The 19,064-nt window shown below is 36.1% G+C and overlaps 1 protein-coding gene across 3 annotated transcripts in view; it reads left to right on the forward strand.

Moving 5' to 3' along the window:
* Mkks (McKusick-Kaufman syndrome) overlaps window positions 1-11,053 on the forward strand; it is a 21,385-nt gene extending 10,332 nt beyond the window's left edge. For 2 of the 3 annotated variants that reach the window (XM_010615999.3, XM_010615998.3), the window contains exons 2-6: window positions 1,308-1,538; window positions 3,820-5,203; window positions 7,372-7,547; window positions 8,829-8,939; window positions 10,597-11,053. In XM_010615999.3, coding sequence (XP_010614301.1) covers window positions 4,171-5,203; window positions 7,372-7,547; window positions 8,829-8,939; window positions 10,597-11,049 — 1,773 coding nt within the window. In that variant the 5' untranslated portion in view covers window positions 1,308-1,538; window positions 3,820-4,170 and the 3' untranslated portion in view covers window positions 11,050-11,053. The remainder of the gene's footprint in view (window positions 1-1,307; window positions 1,539-3,819; window positions 5,204-7,371; window positions 7,548-8,828; window positions 8,940-10,596) is intronic. The other variant, XM_010616000.3, reaches the window with a different exon arrangement.
* The last annotated feature ends 8,011 nt before the right edge of the window (window positions 11,054-19,064 follow it).

Raw genomic sequence — 19,064 nt, forward strand, 5'->3', positions numbered from 1 at the left:
ACAGTTCAGATTATTTCTCACATTGCTGCCATATTTTAATACTGATTTAAATGTTAATGGGTATGTAGAAAGTGTACACGTCTTTCTAATTGCATTTATACAAAGTAATTTAGGAGATTTCATGATACTAAAATATAGGTGCAACTGAAACAAATCTTAAGCATGTCTCATAGATGATGGACTATCAGTCATCACAATCTGTAAGTTTATCACTAATGAGTATCCCTAAAATGTAAAGGTATAAGGAAGCTTTAAAATTTTTCTAGATGTGAGTTTCCAAACCTAATGGGTCCTCAGAACACAGCTTTCCTGGGCTCTATGCCACACTTGTCAAATGAGAGACAGGAAACAAAGTGTGTATTCATCACCAACTAGCTAACTTTAGGCAGTAATTTGGCCCCAGAGTCTTCATGTACCTGAGGTTGAGAGTTATTGTGGGACATGGCTACTAGTGATCCTGGGCAAAAAGTATAATGCAGTGGATCAACACATAAATGTGGAAATACTACTTATCATTCAGAGTCACAACTCCCATGCCAAAGTCTTTTGCTACAGTTGGAATCTGTACTTATTATTCCAGTCTCTGTTAAAACACCATCATTTACATTTTGTCAGAACAGGAATCCTAAATTTTCACCACATGTTTAAGGGTTACCATTTGATTCTTCTGTTAAAATTATGACTAAATGTAATCATTAAAAATAAGAGCTTAGCATGGTGGCACACTGGGAGACTGAGGCAGGAGGATTCCAAGTTGGAGCCCATCCTAGGCAACTTAGTGTTTTGCTTAGACTCTGTCTCAGAATAAAAAATGCGCTGTGGATGAGCTTGGTACAAAGGCCCCGGATTCAAAAATAAACAAACAAATAAATAAATAAATTTTTAAAAAAATAAGGGTTGGAGATGTAGCCCATTAGAACGTTGGCCATGGGTTCAGTCCCCAGTGTGGAAAGAAAGAAGGGAGGGAAAGCGGAAAGAAGGAAGGAAGGAAAAAAAAAGGAGGGAGGAAGAGAGATGTTAATAACAAATATAAAGAACGCATGAGTATTTCCAAAGGTTTTGTGTGGGTTTCCCTACAACTAATATTGTCCTTCACAATAGTTGAGTAAAAGTAAAACATTACTTTATAAGTTTCCCCAGTGTTAGGTCCTGTTGTCCCTTAGTGTCTACAAAATATCTCCCATTATTAGCACTGCAAAATATTTGATTCAGGTTTTATTGGAGTTTAGTGTATAACTTAAAATGGTTTATAAAAATAATTTGTGAGAATTTACATGTTTTTTTCTTTAACTGTGATTTTTTCTTAGGTGCTCAGATGCCAAAGGACTATGAGTTTGCAGAAATTCTGGAGAGACTACAAAGTTCTGGTTGTTATGGTGCCCTTAATCGGGCTCATACATTTAGGGTGGCACAGAATCAAAAGCAGCCCTATTTTCCAAATACCTACTAAGGACAACATTCCTGAGCCAGACAGTCCAGCACTTGCAAGCCCACCAAAGAGACAAATCCAAGGCAAATAGAAGGCTTGCAATCTTTAGGTAAGTTCCATTTAATCTGGTCAGCTTTCGGATATATTCCAGTGATGGGAGACTTGATTTTACAGAGCTTTGGCAAGAAAAAGCCTAAACTGACCAGTTACCTGCTATTTTTTTATAACCCGCCTTTTTCATTTTTCCTGAGACAAATAAAAATAGTTGCATTTATCTGTTAGCATCTGATATTTTAGTTTCAAAATAATGTTACTTTTGAGACTCGGTGAATAAAGAAGATGTTGCTATATAATTGGAGTCCATAGACCCTCATCTGTATTCCAAAATCCAAGAAATTCTAAAATCCAAAACATTCTTTGTAACTCATTTGCCAGCAAAACTTGATCTTAAATAATACGAGGCAGTTTGAAGTATTCCACTTGATATGAAAATTTATTTGAACTGCTGAAAGGTGTTTGATTATTAGTGTCATACTATATAATTAATTATGAGTATGCATTAATTTAGTTTGATTATGAATGTTAGATACTGTAAAACCCAAGAAATTCTGAAGTATCAAATTCATCTGGCCCTAAGGGTTCCAGGTAAAGAACTGTGACCATGTAATTAAGGAGCACATTATGTGCTAATAAACATTTCGACCTTGAGGTAAGTGTAAGTACTGTGCTATAAATTTTGGTAAAAGTGGGTCACTTTAAGATTCTGCTCCTTGCGGAAGTAGAACTTAGTAAGATTTTCCTCATTTAACAAAAGGCCTCAGGAAAAAAAAATTAAAATTGAAAGGGCCTCAGATTTTTGATTATGTAACTTTACTATATTCTTTGTAAAATTTGATTTTATAGAAGCTTTAAGGGATATGAACAGGGAAAATTAGAAAAGTCTTTTTATTAATCATAGTCTCTGTTGTGTATTTTATGTATGAAATCTAATAAGTTACCATGTGGAAGTAACTTTGCTAGGATTTCATTTAAGTGTGTTTCTCAGATTTTATTGAATCTGAAGTAACCATTGGAATCATACTTAAGTATCTTGGCTGTTTCTAGCATAAGATACACAAACAGGTGGTTTTTGTGTTTGTTGTCGTTGTTATTGTTGTTGTTTTCCCCTCATGCCATAACCAGAGGTTCCTGTAGCTTTATCATTGAAAGGGGAAAGCTGGCCAGTTGCCTTCACTTTGGTTGAGCCCAGTTACCATGGTTACAGCTTTTTAACTAAATTGGAAGCAGTAACCAAAATAGTGCTTTGTATAACGTTTCCTCTTTTTACCCCTTTGCACATCTTCAAATCATCATTTTGGTCTGCACCACCGTACTGTCCCATAGTCTACTCAGAAGTACATTAGGCTAAGTAGGTAGATTACTTTTATTAATGCTCAGTACTCTTTAAGTAGCTGGCATAATTAGCATGTTCCTGAATTACTAATAATTGGCTAACTCTTCACCTTCACAGCACCAAACATTAACAGATAAGGTTATCAAAATTCTTTTCACACATGAAAGTGTAGGGATTTCATGTCTCAACACATACTGTTTACTTTTTAAGAGTGCTATTATTGTATTTCTGCTTGCCCATTTGATATATATTATTTTGTGATACTTAGACTCTGTGATGGAATTGCAAATCAGATTCTACTTTTATCTTTGTCATCCAGCACATTCCTTGTTTTATTATTTGTTGTCATTAACCAACATTGTGTTTAGGGGTAGTAGGTTAGCACTTTGAAAACTGAAAATTATTGATTGGTAAACTAAAATGAAAGAAAGGTAACTCTAACTTATCCGAGTATTTAGACTTTGGTTTGTGTATTGATACAATGTGTTATGCACATTTATTCAGCTAAGAATAGACTATACGTTATTGAATTTCTCCAGGAATGCTAACAGTTTTTGATAATTACAGGTAAGATTTGCCATACATGCACTTCTGTTCTAACCTAGTTTCCAAGCAAAGTAGTCATTACTAAAAGCATGACATTAAATATTACTGTAAAAAAATAAAAACATTGGGATTATTTCTTTAAGACTCAAAGACAAAATTCTTAGTTTATAATGTAGCATTTCTCTCCCAGAAGCATGTATGTATAAGCTTTCTAGCTGTATTGTGCATTCTAAAATTATTGAAATACAAGCACTTTTTTCTATATCAGGGCAATTCATTGAAGAATAAAGCAATATTAAGTCTAAGTTGATTTACCTTTCTCATTTTCTCAAGGCTTCTGACAGAGTTTCTTTTCATAAAAATGAAGAACATGAAAATCAACATTAAACTGCAGCCTACAAACTGGTTTGGAATTATTCCTCTAAAATGTTTTATTTTTTATTTGTTCTAGACAGAAGCAGCTTTGAATCTGAGCTCGATATTAAAAGAAGAAATGAAAATCAATTGGATTAGAAAGAACTGGCTTCTTGTAGCTGGGGTGGCTTTCATAGGTGTCCATTTGGGAACATATATCATACAGAGGGCTGCAAAACAGTCTGTGAAATCTCAAGCAGGAGGCAAACAAAAGAGTATTGAAGAATAAAGTAAAATAAATACTTGGAATTACTAATATGTTATTAAGTCATTATGTGTTGATTAGCTTCAGAAATACCGAGTCATATAATTTTATAGCCACAACACTGAATATTCCTGAAGAATATTTTAAAAAATATTTTAAAACACATGGCCATAAGTAGAAAATATGGTTAACACAGTAAAAGCTGGCTTCGCAAGTCACACCCCAAATATGTTGTCTCGTTTAGAAGCTAAGAAGCCATCACTGTGTCACAGCGAACCGCTCACAGCTGAGAAAGTCAGGGCCACACTTTGTGTCTTAAAAGGCATCCTAACATCCTGCTATGGCCCTTCTGGGCGGCTGAAGCAGCTTCACAACAGCACAGGGGGCTCTGTGTGCACAACCTCCCAGTCTGCAGTGCTGCTGCGCAACCTCTCGGTCACCCATCCCATATTAAAGATCCTGACAGCATCTGTGCAGAACCATGTGTCCTGCTTCAGTGATTGTGGCTTATTCACAGCCATTCTTTGCTGCAACCTAATTGAAAATGTTCAGAAAACAGACCTGACAGCCACCACCACCATTAAACTTAATACACACCTTTTAAATTTCTGCACCAGTTATCTCAGGTCTGAGGCCTGTGGCTGCCGGATCCCAGTCGATTTTAGTAATACCCAGATCCTCCTTTGTCTGGTACGCAGTATTTTAACAAGTAAACCCGCCTGTATGCTCACAAGGAAGGAAATAGATCATGTCAGTATTTTGATTCTCAGAGCTTTTTTGCTTATAATTCCAGGAAACACAGAAGATCCTATCATTTTAGGAAAGAGTATAATTGTACCTTTAAAAGGTCAAAGAGTTACAGATTCTACTGTGTTACCCGGAGTACTCATTGAAATGTCAGAAGCTCAGTTTATGAGGGTATTACCTGTCCGAAAGTCAAGTCCCCTCAAGGTGGCACTTTTTTCTACATCTTTATCCGGAGACTTTTCTGACCTTGGAGAAGGATGTATGGTGGTCAGTGATGGAGTGTCTCTTGAAAATGCAGTCCTGGACCAGTTGATTAACCTAGGAAGGCAATTAGTTAGTGACCATGTGGATCTTGTCCTATGCCAAAAAGTTATACATCCATCTTTGAAACAGTTCCTTACTCTGCATCACATTGTCACCATAGACAGAGTGGGAGTAATGCTGATGGAGCCTCTAAGCAAAGTGACAGGTAAAAAGCACTCTTGGCTTTTGTCCCTTACAGTTAATAAGTCTTTTTTTTGGGGGGGGAGCCAAGATTCTTGGTTTGTGTCACTGTTAAAGTCATAATTTTAGAAGCCGTCAACATCACGGCATATCATTTTTGGCAGCAAAGGTTGTTGCTTAAAAAGATCCTCTGTTGTTCACTTACTAAAAATGAAGTGATTATAGCCATTTTCTTTTCTTTAGCCCTGAAATGTGGTAGTTTATTATAACCCCAGGTAGTTGAGAAGCCTAACATCCTCATAATGTTTTCATATTCTACTCAAATGTGCAAAGCTTCTAAATCATGTTATATTCAGAAGGTAATTTATTGCTAGAATGCCCTTCACTTTTATCCTAACACCAGTGATACTCTGTACTTCTGCGCAAATGGTTTCTGATTGGGAGGGAGAGGAGGTAGGTTTAAATATCAAAAAAATTCCCAGCTGAGTTCCTTGAGAACCAAGGTCACCTTGCATTTTTAGCACTTGTAACAGGTGTGAAACACAATAGTGTCTAAATTTTTTTCTGAATTAAAGATAATACATTTAGTAATCTAAAGAATTACAGTAAGCAGGAAATCTGTATTTCACAAACTCAGCCAATTAAAATAACATCTAAGACTCATTCACCTGTTAGAGCCAAAGAAAAAGAGTTGCTGATTGTAGCTACTTCTCAGTATCCCTTCAGTGTGTTGATGACAAATCAGGAAGATGATCATTTAGTTCCTGCACTGGCTACAATTTTGAAGTTATTAGACCATTGTTAAAGTTAATGTCTTATAAATCATTAAAGAGTGGTATGGGTGGCAAATGTTGAATGCATCATATTGCTTGATTAGTGTCCTTTTTAAGACATGAGTCTAAAAATTATTAAGAAATAATAAAAATAATCTTTAGAAACTCATTGTTAATATAGGTCAGAATTGTAGCCTTAAATGTCTACTAGCTTTTCGTTAATCTGGCATTTTCTAGCCTATTGATATTGGGTATTATTCCAGATTATTTAATCTGTTTTTAAAGTCTGGAACATTTCCCCATACAAACAGTGCTAAGTGGGAGCTGGCCCACAGTTGTTTGACTCTGTGTTGCTTTAGAAAAGGAAGCTGGTGCCAGGGGAATAGATTGCTCTGGACTGCAGTTTTAATATTCAGACTAAACCAATGTTATTTCTTTTAGAAGTTCAATATAAGTTTCTTATATAATTTTCACTATGTTAATAGATTTATGCAAAAATCCAGGCCATCCTAATTTCTTCATTTTTATCTTTACTAATTTGTGATTTGTAAAATTTTACTATTTTAACTGTCGGGTGAGAATAAAACATTCACTAGATCAAATAATAAAAAAGTGACTATGCCACATACTTCGTTTTGGTATAATTTAAGTAGCTGTTTACACAAAAAAAAACAGTTGTTAAGCAAAAATAATTTTTCATATATGTTTCCTAAATAAAGCCCCAAAAGTTATATTTGGGCATTTTCTTTGTTTTAAATTGAAATAATAATGCCTTAAAAAAAGCCTTACCCTCACATCACCTTTATCCCAGAATAATAATATTTAACTTAGGGTCTTTAATGCTGGAAATTCACAGTTCCTGAACTTCCTAAAAATGTGTGCAAAATTATGAACCTCTTTTTTCTGGAACGTGTACAAAATAGCCTCTAGCAAATGTTTAAAGAGCTCTTTAAACAAGATCCAAAAGAACCTCTGCTTTACTTTATTTGTATATTATTTTACTAGCTGAATACTAATTTCATAGATTTAAGAAGATGCATTTTCTTTTTCTTTTGTATTTATGTTGGGGTTTTGTTTTTGGGGATTGAACTCTGAGCCTTCACATTGAACCACACACCCTGGCTTTTTTTAAAATTTGATTTTCTTATTTTTTTATTTTGAGACAGTCTTGCTAAGTCACTAAGCTACCCCAACTGGACTGAAACTTGAAATCCTCCTGCCTCTGCCTCCCAGAGTGCTGGCATTACAGGAGTATGCCACCATGCCCAGCAGAATTTTATTTCTTTATGCTACATTTAAAATTTTAAGCAATAAGCTTTTGTGAGACTTATGTATTACCTAGGAATAATATTAATTCTGAATTGTTGTTTGCTCTACCTTAGCTTAAATATTTTATTTTTTCTATACTTTACAAAAACAGGAACACAGCCTATTGGTTCCCTGGGCTCAGTATCTCCTGGTAGTTATGGAAGTGTGAAAGACTGGTGCTCTGCTAAATTTGGCTGGAAGCATTTTTTTCATCTTATTCCTAATGAAGCAACTGTCTGCAGCTTGCTTCTCTGCAACAGAAATGACACTGCCTGGGATGAGCTGAAGGTAAAGAAGGAACTTTGAATTCCATATCTAGGGGCCGGGGCAGGGATGAAATAGTCACAGAACAGGTGCTTTATGTAGTATTACTGAAAAATAACTTTAAATTTTAAAAAATCATACTTAAACATATTGTCATTAATCTCCCTCAAAATCCTCCCTCTCACTTAAAACACACTTTTTCCATTGTTTTTGCCACTTTCTGAAGCAGTTCTGGAAGTTCTCTTTCTTTAGTGTCTTTAGTTGCACTGTCATAGCTGCCTAGATGTCCTACATCAGTTCGAAATGTTTACTTTCATGGTCATTTTGACTTTGAGTAAGACCATAAGTCATGCAGTGCCGGATCCAGCAAATAAGGTGGATGAGGACACAGTAATTCCTTATTTTTTTGTACCGGGTATTGAACTTGGGACCTTGCATTTTTGAGGCAGGGAGTAGAACCACTGAGCTAAATCCCTGGCCCCACAGTAATATTTTTCAAAGCTCCCTTTCTGTTGGATGGTACTCGGCAGCAGCATTTGCTGTTCTTTTTATCACACTTTGTGAAGACGTGAGACAGTATCTAAAACTGCTTCAGAAAATGATGAGAACGTTGTGGTAGATGTGTTTGAAGTGACTATTTTGAGGAGGTTTTATAGAAATGTGTCTTACTGTAATACATTTTTAAAAATTAAACATAGCTGGGAACATAGTTCAGAGATAGAGCTTGTGCTCAACCTGCAGGAGGTCCTGGGTTCAATCTGTGCCCCATAGAAGAGAGTGGAACTAATTTGTGAGACTATAGTAGATCTGCATGTTTTGCTGTTCTTACTGTTCACAAGAGGCCTATAAGATCCTTGATGTGAACTTTCTATAAGAAATTCATTTGAATTGTGTACTCTAAATGCTAATGTGTATGAATTCACTTAGTACATATCACCCACCTTAGTACAGTTTATTCTGTACCAACAGTAACGTGCAACTTTTATATAAGGGAAGTGATAATCTATGATAGTGATTTAGAAGTACCAGCAAATCTCGATCATACATTTGTGAACTCTTTAATTTGAAGAGCTACCTGCATGTGAAAGAAAATATGAATTAAATTCCATAAAAACAGACTTCTGGCTAAAGTATCTTTGATCTCTAATCTTGTTATTCCAAAAAGTATTAACCATATTGCAAACTTGACAAAACAGATTTTGTTTTTGTCAGTTAAAATCGGATCTTTTGAGCCCACTAGTTATGTTGCTCTGAGAGCATGATGGTACTTCCGTGGTACCTGATTCTGATTTGCTTCTTTCTCAGCTCACATGTCAAACGGCACTGCATGCCTTGCAGTTAACCATCAAGGAGCCATGGGTTTTGTTGGGAGGTGGCTGCACTGAAACTCATTTGGCTGCCTGTATCAGACACAAGGTAAATTGGAGAGTCCTCTGCAAAGGACATCGATTCTCAGCAATTTCTCTTTTATGAGATAATAAACCAAGTTATAATATCTTAGAACATTTAAAGCTTAATTGTTCAATAATCTAACTCAGATATTGTGCTTGAAGACACTTGAGGAAAATAATTCTTATAAATACAAAGTAAGATGTTTTTGAAACAGTTATTACAAATCTTATCCCTTAGCAAATGATACCATTATTTGAGTATTGTGTGCATAGACTGCTTGTTAAAACTAGCAATTTGTTCCTGAGAATTCGCAGAAATCTCAAATCCTGAAATTCAACCATAATTGGTGTTCATAACAAAAGGGCCAAGGTCCTACAAAGTACGTTAGTGCTTTCTGGAGTGTCAAAGACAGACTTCATTTATAATAGCATTCTAAGTATCAGATTTTATTGCAATTTTAAATTGATTATGTATGGCAAAATTGATAGCTATGTATGGTATTAATTCTGTAGACCAAATTTTTTATTAGTTCAGGAAGTACCATTTCCTGACAGTTATCAGATAAGTTTAGTGTGTTATAGTTCTGATAAATTATTTCATATAAGGCCTAGCCTACTTTGCTTGAAAATGGACACAAAAAGGCATCCATATTTTCCGTATTTTCACAGTGAACTCAATGCATAGACCAGAGAGTTACAGAGAGGCTCTGCAGAGCTTCAAGAGATAACTGGGACTAGAGAGAAAATAAACATTTTTATAGACAGGTCCCTCTATGCTTCCTGAAATAATTTAAAATCTATTTGAAGTAACACACGTGCAAGAGAAGTTATCAAAATATACATTGTGAAAAAATCCATGCCAATCTAATGAGGCTGAGTGGGCAATGGTGTAATCTGTAAATTAAATTGAGTAAACTAGAAAAAGTGTTTTGAAGAAAGGTGGAATCTTAGGAAGATTTTGCAGAAGTGATACAGCCTAGAGGATATGGGGAATATATGCAGTATAGATTGTCTCATCTGGGTCAAAGCTGGTTACACAAAAAGAAATTAGAATATGAATTCTTTAACCATTATTCAGTTAATAGTTTTTTGCTATATTGATTTTTCTTTATTAAGAAATTTCTAGAATAAACTTCTTAGAATGTTAAATTAGAAAAGCAGATTATAGTCTTATTACCCTTTCATTAAGAGAAAAATCTGCAATTTTAATGTGTGGATATGGAAATTGAACATATCCACATATGATGTCATCATAGTAATGTGTGCATTTTTATTTTAAACAAACCTGAAGTATTTTGCTAATATAGTTAAAAAGTACTTCACTTGGAGCATTATTGTTCAGGACCTGCCTTTGTGCAATAAAAACATGCATCATGGCTTGCCCTTTTTTATTAAAGAGGCAGCACTAGAGAGTCCCTCACAAAACCCTGAGGCGGGGGTTCCTCTGACTCAGTCACTCTGATCGCAGGGCGGGGAGCACATGATTTTATTATAAGCACCCAGGTTAAGGGCTTGCAGCCTGGTCAGCTGAGCCATATAAGCCCATGACCATTGTTGCCAAACCCCAAAGTAAATCAAGGTGGGAAGGAACTTTCTGAATGACATTTTGATCAAATATCTTATTCTGAAATATTTTTGTGTTGATCGCTCACTACATGTTTTCAATGGTTTTATTACTCTAGATTTACAAGGAGCCAGGAAGTATTCTCCAAGATGATGGATGTACTCAGGCAGAACTTCAACTAATTGCTGAAGCTTTTTGCAGTGCTCTAGAGTCTCTCGCTGGCTCTTTGGAACATGATGGAGGTGAAACTCTGACTGACATGAAGTATGGACACTTTTGGACAATTCAAGCAGGTCCTCCCTCTGTTGTTAACTGGACAGATTTGCTTTCTCGATGTGGCTGTGGAGTGTACAATAGCCAGGAAGAACTCAGCTGGTCTTTCTTAAAAAGCACATGTCATCCTTTTGTACCCCAGGCCTGCCTTCCACATGAAACTGAGGAAATCAGGCCACAATCAACCCACAGCCTAACCCTGGACTGTTTGACTGCTAAGCTCAGTGGTCTAAAGGTTGCTGTAGAGACAGCAAATTTGATATTAGATCTTGCCTATGTCATTGAAGATAAAAACTGATATGTGAGAATAGTATGTTCATATTATGAATAGACTAGTCAGACTCAATTAAAAATAGTGTGTATTCCTCCCTCAAAGCCCTGTTCTACATATTCAGACAGATGATTTATAAAGCTATATACAGCTTATTTAAATGAAGATATAAGAATTAAATAGAAATGCTATATAATAATAAAAATTTGCACCACTGTTACTTGATATTATCAGTTACCTTAGGGATTCTATCATATTGCTTTAAGTTCTCAATTTTGTTGTTATTTTGACATCATTCTAAGATATAGAAATTTAAAAATTTTCCTAATCCATGCTCTAGTTTGGATAGGCTTATTATAGACATTTTCTAGTTAATACCAATTATATACATTTAAAGTATAAAATTAGATTCCAAGGTATCCAGTACATGTTCAATTAAAAGAGGTATCCTGACTATAAGGTCAGTGAAATCTCATATGTTCAGTGCCATTTATCTCAGACTATATTAGTCGATCTTTCAGTAACTGATGTAGTACCAGTTTTGCCTGCAATTGTTGGTTTTTATTTTTTATTTTTAATTCCTCTTTGTTGTTATTTTGAGGAATTGTGTGATTGGGGGAAATCAATTAATATAATAGCTAGGACTGAAACAACTTTCTAATGTCATCATATTTAAGGTGGGAGGAGTGATTTGTTTTCAGAACAGTTTCTCAACCTTGGTACTATTGACATTTTCAACCAGATAATTACTTATTGTACAGGGTTCATCCTGTTTATTTTAGGATGCTTAGTGCCCCAGACCTCCACGCACTAACTGCCAGTATCACATTCAAATTATAAACCAAAAATATCTCCAGATATTAGTTAATGTCTTTTGAGGAACAAAAGTGTCTGGATGAGAACCAGTGTTCTAGGCTGATAGAAAAGGAAGGAAAATAGCGTTTTCTACCAGAACTTCAGAAAGCAGCGTAGAGAAAGGAAGTGGATGGTATTCCTTTAGTTCTGTCATGAGTGCAAAAAAGCTATGGAATAACATACTCAAAGTAGAAACTATGATGTTCCAAGAGTGTAATTGAGGGCCGGGCATTTAGCTCAGTGGTTCCGCCGCCTGCCTTGCAAGTGCAAGGACCCGAGTTCAATCCCCACTACCAAAAAAAAAAAAAAAAAAAAAAAAAAAATGTGTGTGTGTGTGTGTGTGAGAGTATAATTGAATTTTATGCAAATTCTGGGTAAATTGATAAATTGAAGAAAAATACAGAATACAGTAAGTGCAGAGCTACCACATTATATTAAATATTAGGAAAGTATTTAAAAATCTTTGGAAAATTAATCCAAAAGTCAGTGATGAAAAGAAAGTCATGATCAAAAGAAATAAAATTTTAAGCAGTTTCTTCCAATAGTTTTGTAATCGACAGTAATTTTTACTCTGAGCCAAAGAAAAATTGCAATACAAACTCACAGCTCCATATATATCGAAAAATCAGCTATACCTCAAGTTTCATAAAGTAGTTCCCTAAAGTTGTACTCTTTTGGTTATTAGAATCAGATGAAAGGACAGGCTGTGGACAGCCTCTAAAATGTCCCCTTGGATTTCTGCCTCCTTGTTTTCAGATTAGGCTTAGCAACATCTTTGTGTCTCTCATTCTCTCTTTTGTGAGTAGGAATGTCTATGGCAACTTGTCCTATATCTATCCATCATTTTATATTGGAATCTAGTATCAGAAATGACATCCCATCACTTCTGTATTATTTTAATTAGAAGCTGGTCACTAGGTCCCACCTATACTCAAAGGGTGGACCACTGGAAGGTGGGATCATTGGGAGCTATCTTAAAATCTGCCTACTCTGTGCAAAATACATTTGTCCTCCCCCAGGTTCCCTATAGTCTCACTGAATTACGGTATCTCAGAGTCCAGAATCTCATTACTGAAATAAGATCAGGATGTCAGAGGCTCCTGAGGATGTAGTTCTTTAAACACAGTTCCAAGAGCTCAGTACTTTTCCATCTGTGGACCCTTGAAGCTAAAGAGGGATGTTATCTGTTAAAATGTTGGTCTCTCTCTCTCTCCTTTACTCTCCCTCTCTCTCTCTATCTCTCTCTCTGTCTCTCTCTCTGTCTCTCTCTCTTTCTCTCTCTCTCTCTCTCTCTCTCTCTCTCTCTCTCATAGTGGCTAGTTGCCATATTGCTCACAAACCAAGGATTGAGGGAGGCTTTCTACCAACATCCCACAAGGAACTGCAACAACTATAAGGGTGAATTTGGGAGCAGGTCCTCCCTGCTGGGAACTTAAGAGTAGACCCTGCCATTGCAGCCACATAAGAAATCCTGAAGCAAAGCATCTAGCTAAGCCCTAGGTTGATTCCTGACCCACAAAATCTGCAAGGTACTAAATTTTATTTTAAATAAGTTGTAGGTGTACAGTACTTTGTTAGGTAGCAATGGATAGACATTAAAGGCAGGCAGAAAATCTTACATGTATGAGTTCTGATGGTTAATCTTGATTGTTATTATAATTATCTTGAGAGAAGCTAAGGAATTTAATGAAGTACACTGCTGAGTGTGTGTGGATGTATCATGGGGGTGTGACCTTGAGGACTATGTCTTGTCCCTGGCCACCCTATTCCCTGTTCTCTGCTTCCTGGATGCCATGAGGTGTCCTGCTTTCCTCTGCCATGCCCTTCCATCATGATGTTTCTGCCTTGGAGACAGCTGACCATGAACTGAAGCCTCTGAAGCCATGAATCAAAATAAACCTTTCCTTTAAATTGTGGCTGTTTTGGATATTGTTCCAGCTGAACAGAGAGCTGATCATACATAAATACTCACTGAAAATTTGGTCACATGGGCGCAAAAAAAAACATTCTTGATCTCATGCCTTTGCATTTTCACCATCAATCCAAACATAAAGTTTCTTTGCCACAAGTGCCTGTGATGGGGTTCTGTAGTCACTGAAGAAAGTGTGTCACATAGAAATATGGGAATCTCACTGCTTCTCTTTTGCCCAGTACTTGATTTCCAAGTTGCTCCAATTGACCTTACAGTGTAGGGGTCTTCACTTTTCCTGATAGTTGCTTTTAGTTCTGTTATTTTTTAGCTTTGTCCTAAAATTCCAGGTGAAACAGTACTTATTTTGAATGGGTCATAAATTTGTTCTATTATTTTTAAAACTCATTTGTGTTTCCTAAAGTTATTTTCCTAGAAAATACTGGAAGCATAGCAGGGTGAGGTGCCGCACACCTGTCCTGCCAGCCAATCAGAAGACTGAGTTAATATTATCATTTGCAGGGAGTTCCAAAACAGCCTGGGCAGCTATCTCAAAAAAGAAAGAAATGGAGGGAAGGAAGGAGAAGGAAGGGTAGGGAGGGGAGGAGAGGGAGATGAGGGGAAGAAGGAAAGGGAAAAATGCTAGAAAGGAAAATGAAAATAACTTCCGTAATAGTTTAAGTAAAACATTATTCGGGTTCAAATGATTAAGACATGAGAAGAAATTTTTTAAAAATAAATTTAAATGAGCTCCTTTTGGGAGAAATAAATGACCCCCCCCCAAAAGAAAGCAAAAACAAAACAAAAACAAACAAAAAAACTAGCAACTAAGTTAAGCCTCAGGCAGTTTTGTGACTTAAAGTAAGACTGAGGCTGGCCTATTGCCTTTTGAGGTACATCAACCAGCAGAACAAGAAACACTGATAGCTACAAAAAGGGAAAGGGAGAGTAATACAAAGAATGTGAAGTTAGTGACAGCTGCTCAGAATTTCTGGAAGTCACAGGACATGGAGCATTAAAGTTTATTGAACTGTGGTGTCCATCAAGATTGGCATCTTATTAATCAAAAGGGGTTGGGAATTTGGCAGCGAAGAAAAAGTGGGAACTAAAGCAACCAAAAGGGCCTTGTTTGTAAATCAAAACAATTATTTGATTTTACAGATATTACCCCATTTGCATCATATTAGAGAACTTTTTATATGTTAGACATTTTAAAGCAACAGTGAAATAATTTGCATATGATATTTAAATTGTGTCATTAATATCTTGTTATAATAGATATTACTTTACAAAATCAAAGGTATGTGGGCATTCACATGACAGAAGAGAAATTTTAGTTCTTCTATACCAGTATAGTATAATCTTGATTGTCAATATGTTTGGATCGAGAGACACCTGGGAAATTATTAAGCACACTTCCAGATGTGTGTTGGTTTGTCTTTGAGGGTGTGTCCAAGATGACTGAAGTTTGGGCCAGCAAACTAAGGGGGAAAAGCCTACACTTAAATGTGGGTGTCACCACCTAATATTGGGTGGGGCCTGGATGGAACAAAGGCAGAAAGAGGAAGCCCATCAGCACATGGCCTCTGCTTTTCCTTTGCTTTGTGTCACTCATGAAGTGAACAACTTTGCTCTACTGTGCCTTTCTGTGTGATGTTTTGCCTTACATCAGTGACAAAGCAGTGGAATCAGCCAACCACAGACGGAAACCATGAGCTCAGACAAATCATTCCTTGTCTGTTGGTTCTCTCAGGAATTTTGTCACAACTAAAAAAGCTGTCTTTTTGGCAAAAACTAGCTATCATGCTCCATATTTTTATATTGCCAAATAGTTCTTTGGATAACATTCAAATAGTTACAAATCTTGAAGATTATTATTTAACAGTATCCTGTACAAAAATCACTTGTAAATCAGGTTCTGTCAAAACATTCAGTTGGGCTATTCCTTTCTACTTATCTTTGGGGAATGGTCAAGGAGACTGACATCTTTTACAGGATCCTGTTTCAGCTGTCTAAATAAATCTATCTCATAATCTGAAGGAAAAGGCAGTTTTGAATATCTGATAGCTTCATAGTTTTTTCATGTAGTTGTGTTTACATTAGGTAGTGACGGTATCCCATAATCCTTAGGTTTGCCACTGTTCTATGAAATTCAAACTTCAATGCTTCTATCCCCAGTATTAGAATGTATTTTGGAGTATATTTAATAGTTTTTATTAAGAATATAATAATATTCTAAAAGAGAATGTCATCCCTGAAAACTGTTCATATATGAGATCAAGTCTTTTGTTGGAAAGATGATAGACTTTTCTACTAAAATCCATAAAATACCTTATCTGTAATAGTAAATTTTGGGAAAATAAAACAATTTCCCATTATAAACGCACACTGAGGTCCTCATGGTGCACGACTATAATCCCAGCACCCAGGAGGCAGGAGGTCTGTGAGTTCAAAGCCCATTGGCCTTTATACCAACACCTGCCTCAAAAAAGCAAAACAGAAACAAAATTCACACCAAGGAAGTATTTATAATAAATATCCTATTTTACCCCAAAGCTTCGTTTAAAATACTGTGATTTCATTGAAGGAAGTATTAACTGAGCTTTTTAGGAGTGCCATTCATGTTATTAGTAAGATAGTCACAAGATTTGTTCATAGTCCCTGCCGAACTTGTAACCAAGGGAAAAAAGCTAAATAACCTCCATTAGCTTCATTTGCTCCTGGTTGATTTAAAAGTCATTCATTTAGGGGCTGGATGTGCATCTCAGTGATAGAGCTTTTTTTTTGGTGCTGGGGATTGAACTCGGACCTTCCACTTGCGAGGCAGGCGGCAGCACCACTGCTCTAAATCCCCAACCCAGGGGTAGAGCATTTATCTATCATGTGCAAAGCCCTGGGTTCAATTCCCAGCATCACACACACACACACACACACACACACACACACACACACATCACTAATATTGGAAGATATACAATATCCATACAACTGGATAATACATTATTAGTTTTCCATTAACTTACCTATTGATAATATCTCTGATGTGTGGGTTAATATGATAACAGTTGCCTAGATTATGTTTCAGGGACTTGGAGACCATTTTTGATGGAAACACTGACTCTTCACGTTGTCCTGAAGATGTTCCATAGTGTGACTGGACCAGGATTGTGTCTCTTTGCTACCCTAATCTTTGGGTCAGATTCTACTCAGCTCTGCATGTAGGCACATTGATCATTTGATAAATGTTTTATCCAAGACTGTACCAAAGGGTTACAGACCCTAAGAAAAGTGAAAAGGGATGATACCCAAGTTCCTGGATGATCTTTACCTGTGCTGAGAGAAGATGTGAATATTCCTCCCCTTTATTAGTTTATCTCTCTCCTTTGTCATTCCTGTCCTCTGTCTCTAACTCCTCAACTCCTCTGGCTTGAGAAGTTGATTTGCAAGTGAAGCTCCTAGTTCTCCATTCTTTGACCACTGAATTAAACCTTTTTTTTTCCCCCCAACACTCTTCTCTGGTATATTGGTTTTTCACGGGAGCTTTTTGACCTGGATTTAGTAACAACCTCACGGAGCTGACCATTTAGACATTTTTAAGTATTACTTTTCTTTTTTAGTATTAATTTTATAACCAATATAAATGTGGTAGAAAATAGAAAATTCAGAAAATATGAACCCGAAACATGCCTAAGGAAAATAAAATTGCTTCTTTCCTACTTTCCAGAGATTTCCACTATTTACATTTTATATGTATCTCTTTGTTCTTCATGCAGGCTTTTACAAAGCTATGATATATTGTTTCATGAGCTATTTCTTTAATCATGAACATCATAAACATATCTAATCAATACATATTCTATGCTACATCATTTTTAATACCAGGAGAATTGTTCAGTTAGTTGTAGAGATTATACCATAATTTAATTAAAATAAAAATACATAAAAATACAGTTCACTTCTTAAATATATTCCTTTCCCAAATTCGTAGTTACTTCCTTAGGAAAAATGAATACAATTAGGATCCCTAGGTCCAAATAAACTCAAAATGGAAAAACTACACATTGCCTATCTTCATTAAGAATTTATGAAATGAAAATAGAAACCTACTTTCAGTTATTAAATTGATAAAGATAGTAACTAATGTTGACAAAACTTCTGGAAAATGAGCACTTTCACATTCTGTGTTTGAGGTATATTGATGCAGCTTTGGAAGACAGACAATGTATAATCTTTACATTTCATATAGTTTAGTCACATACTTCTTTAAGAGGTGTGTTTGCTTCAAATCACTGTAACAAAATACTTGAGACAAGCAATTTAAAAGAAGGAAAGATTTCTTTCAGGCTCATGGGTTCAGAGGTTTCAGTACATGGTTGGCTGGTTTGATTGCATTGAGGCTGAGGCGAGGCTGAACCTCCTAGCAGACGAAGTGGAGGAGGAAGCTGCTCATCTCATGGTAGCCAGGAAACCAGGGAGAGAGGGAGAAAAAAAGACAGAGGCAAGCTGGGAGCAAAATAATCCCCCTTCATAGTCAGGCCCCCAGCAACCTACTTCCTTTAATTAGGCCCCACCTCCTAAAGTTTTCACCACCTCCCAGTAGCCTATTAAACTCTGAATCAAAGGATTAATCCATGAATAACAGCAGAGGCTCATAAGCCAGTCACGTCTTACCTCTGAACACTGCATTGGGAACCAGGCCTTCAAGACATAAACTTTAGGGAAACATTGAAGACTTAAACCATAACACAGGCTTACATTTTCTGTTAATAGTAAGTTCATCTAATATTCATTTATATTTTTAGATTTATTTTCTCATGTACATCATTAAAAATAGGTAGGCTAGGTAGATTTTTTGAAAAGGCGATGCATGCACAACCTGTTTTCATGGTCTCAATTTTCTAACTTGCTGCACACCTCAAGTTAAACATGATTTCTTACTAAATAGCACAGTTTCGTACTTTTCTATTGATTTGTCACTCACATGCAACAGCAAAACAAGTGTAGAATAATGTAGAATAATAAGCACACTTTTGTTTTTAAGTTTTTAATACCTTCTCTTTTTTCTTCTCTAATTTTTTTTTTTTTTTTTACATTTGCAGCACTGGAGCTCAAACCCAGGGTCTCACACATACTAGGCAACTGTTTGACCACTGAGACACATCCCTAGCCCATAAATTGTAACTTTTTAAGTGTCTGCAAAATGAGACTTTGCATTAGTTTCCAGGGGCTACTACAGCTAATTACCACAAACATGGTGTCTTTTTTTTTTTTTTTTTTT

Source organism: Fukomys damarensis, unplaced genomic scaffold (genome assembly GCF_012274545.1).
Source record: "Fukomys damarensis isolate Sample0158 unplaced genomic scaffold, DMR_v1.0_HiC HiC_scaffold_7, whole genome shotgun sequence".
NCBI classification, from domain to species: Eukaryota; Metazoa; Chordata; class Mammalia; order Rodentia; family Bathyergidae; genus Fukomys; species Fukomys damarensis.